At 71.4% G+C, this 2,500-nt stretch overlaps 3 protein-coding genes across 3 annotated transcripts in view; all 3 read right to left on the reverse strand.

The window, feature by feature from the left end:
• The window catches only part of LOC138860993 (histone H1.1-like), a 1,140-nt gene extending 414 nt beyond the window's left edge, over window positions 1–726 (reverse strand). The window contains exons 1-3 of the mRNA XM_070119626.1: window positions 538–726; window positions 151–398; window positions 1–97 (exon numbers count right to left, since the gene is read on the reverse strand). The exon at window positions 1–97 is cut by the window's left edge and continues 414 nt beyond it. Of these exons, the coding sequence (XP_069975727.1) occupies window positions 1–97; window positions 151–398; window positions 538–726 (534 nt within the window). The remainder of the gene's footprint in view (window positions 98–150; window positions 399–537) is intronic.
• A 706-nt stretch (window positions 727–1,432) lies between these two features.
• LOC138860994 (myristoylated alanine-rich C-kinase substrate-like) lies at window positions 1,433–1,903 on the reverse strand. Its single transcript, XM_070119627.1, has one exon. The coding sequence runs from the start codon at window positions 1,901–1,903 to the stop codon at window positions 1,433–1,435; it is 471 nt and encodes a 156-aa protein (XP_069975728.1).
• A 315-nt stretch (window positions 1,904–2,218) lies between these two features.
• The window catches only part of LOC138860995 (transcriptional regulatory protein AlgP-like), a gene marked incomplete at its 5' end in the record, with an annotated part of 465 nt that continues 183 nt past the window's right edge, over window positions 2,219–2,500 (reverse strand). The window contains one exon of the mRNA XM_070119628.1: window positions 2,219–2,500. This exon is cut by the window's right edge and continues 183 nt beyond it. Within this exon, the coding sequence (XP_069975729.1) occupies window positions 2,219–2,500 (282 nt within the window).

Consider the following 2,500-nt stretch of genomic DNA (forward strand, 5'->3'; position numbering starts at 1 on the left):
CTGCTTACGCCGCACCGACGGCTTGGTGGGCTCCTTGGCCGACCGGCCGCAGGCGCTCGCTTCTTCGCCGGTGCCCACATTCGGGCTCCTCGCGCCCCTCCAGAGGGAGGGGCCGCTTGGCCACCGCCCTTCTGCTTACGCCGCACCGACGGCTTGGTGGGCAATCCTTGTGCCGACGGCCGCAGGCGCTGCTTCTTCGCCGGTGCCACATTGGGCTCCTCGCGCCCCTCCAGAGGGAGGGGCCGCTTGGCCACGCCCTTCTGCTTACGCCGCACCGACGGCTTGGTGGGCTCCTTGGCCGACGGCCGCAGGCGCTGCTTCTTCGCCGGTGCCACATTGGGCTCCTCGCGCCCCTCCAGAGGGAGGGGCCGCTTGGCCACGCCCTTCTGCTTACGCCGCTACCGACGGCTTGCGTGGGCTCCTTGGCCGACGGCCGCAGGCGCTGCTTCTTCCGCCGGTGCCACGATTGGGCTCCTCGGCGCCCCTCCAGAGGGAGGGGCCGCTTGGCCACGCCCTTCATGCTTACGCCGCACCGACGCGCTTGGTGGGCTCCTTGGCCGACGGCCGCAGGCGCTGCTTCTTCGCCTGGTGCCACATTGGCTGCTCCTCGCGCCCCTCCAGAGGGAGGGGCCGCTTGGCCACGCCCTTCTGCTTACGCCGCACCGACGGCTTGGTGGGCTCCTTGGCCGACGGCCGCAGGCGCTGCTTCTTTCGCCGGTGCCACATTGGGCTCCTGCGCGCCCCTCCAGAGGGAGGGGCCGCCTTCGCCACGCCCTTCTGCTTACGCCGCACCGACGGCTTGGTGGGCTCGCTTGGCCGACGGCCGCAGGCGCTGCTTCTTCGCCGGTGCCACATTGGGCTCCTCGCGCCTTCCTCCAGAGGGAGGGGCCGCCTTGGCCACGCCCTTCTGCTTACGCCGCACCGACGAAGCTTGGTGGGCTCCTTTGGCTGACGGCCCGCAGGCGCTGCTTCTTCGCCGGTGCCACATTGGGCTCCTCGCGCCCCTCCAGAGGGAGGGGCCGCTTGGCCACGCCCTTCTGCTTACGCCGCACCGACGGCCTTTGGTGAGGCTCCTGTTGGCCGACGGCCGCAGGCGCTGCTTCTTCGCCGGTCTGCCACATTGGGCTCCTCGCGCCCCTCCAGAGGGAGGGGCCGCTTGGCCACGCCCTTCTCGCTTACGCCGCACCGACGGCTTGGTGGGCTCCTTGGCCGACGGCCGCAGGCGCTGCTTCTTCGCCGGTGCCACATTGGGCTCCTTCGCGCCCCTCCAGAGGGAGGGGCCGCTTGGCCACGCCCTTCTGCTTACGCCGCACCGACGGCCTTGGTGGGCTCCTTGGCCGACGGCCGCCAGGCGCTGCTTCTTCGCCGGCTGCCACATTGGGCTCCTCGCGCCCCTCCAGAGGGAGGGGCCAGCTTGGCCACGCCCTTCTGCTTACGCCGCACCGACGGCTTGGTGGAGCTCTCTTGGCTGACCGGCCGCAGGCGCTGCTTCTTCGCCGGTGCCACATTGGGCTCCTCGCGCCCCTCCAGAGGGAGGGGCCGCTTCGCCACGCGCCTTCTGCTTACGCCGCACCGACGAAGCGTTGGTGGGCTCCTTGGCCGACGAGGCCGCAGGCGCTGCTTCTTCGCCAGGTGCCACATTGGGCTCCTCGCGCCCCTCCAGAGGGAGGGGACCCGCTTGGCCACGCCCTTCTGCTGTACGCCCCGCACCGACGGCTTGGTGGGCTCCTTGGCCGACGGCCGCAGGCGCTGCTTCTTCGCTCGGTGCCACATTGGCTCCTCGCGCCCCTCCAGAGGGAGGGGCCGCTTGGCCACGCCCTTCCTGCTTACGCCGCACCGACGGCTTGGTGGGCTCCTTGGCCTCGATCGGCCGCAGGCGCTGCTTCTTCGCCGGTGCCCACATTGGGCTCCTCGCGCCCCTCCAGAGGGAGGGGCCGCTTGGCCACGCCCTTCTGCTTACGCCGCACCGACGGCTTGGTGGGCTCCTTGGCCGACGGCCGCAGGCGCTCGCTTCTTCATGCCGGTGCCACATTGGGCTCCTCGCGCACCCTCCAGGAGGGAGGGGCCGCTTCGCCACGCGCCTTCTGCTTACGCCGCACCTGACGGCTTTGGTGGGCTCCTTGGCCGACGGCCGCAGGCGCTGCTTCTTCGCCGGTGCCACATTGGGCTCCTTCGCGCCCCTCCAGAGGGAGAGGGCCGCTTGGCCACGCCCTTCTGCTTACGCCGCACCGACGGCTTGGTGGAGCTCCTTGGCCGACGGCCGCAGGCGCTGCTTCTTCGCCGGTGCCACATTGGGCTCCTCGCGCCCCTCCAGAGGGAGGGGCCGCTTGGCCACGCCCTTCTGCTTACGCCGCACCGACGGCTTGGTGGGCTCCTTGGCCGACGGCCGCAGGCGCTGCTTCTTCGCCGGTGCCACATTGGGCTCCTCGCGCCCCTCCAGAGGGAGGGGCCGCTTGGCCACGCCCTTCTGCTTACGCCGCACCGACGGCTTGGTGGGCTC

Source organism: Penaeus vannamei, unplaced genomic scaffold (genome assembly GCF_042767895.1).
Source record: "Penaeus vannamei isolate JL-2024 unplaced genomic scaffold, ASM4276789v1 unanchor431, whole genome shotgun sequence".
NCBI lineage: Eukaryota > Metazoa > Arthropoda > Malacostraca > Decapoda > Penaeidae > Penaeus > Penaeus vannamei.

What these genes read in the sequence shown, in the direction of transcription:
- LOC138860994 (XM_070119627.1), bottom strand. Translation starts at nt 1,903, where the DNA reads ATGTGGGCACCGGCGAAGAAGCAGCGCCTGCGGCCGATCGAGGCCAAG.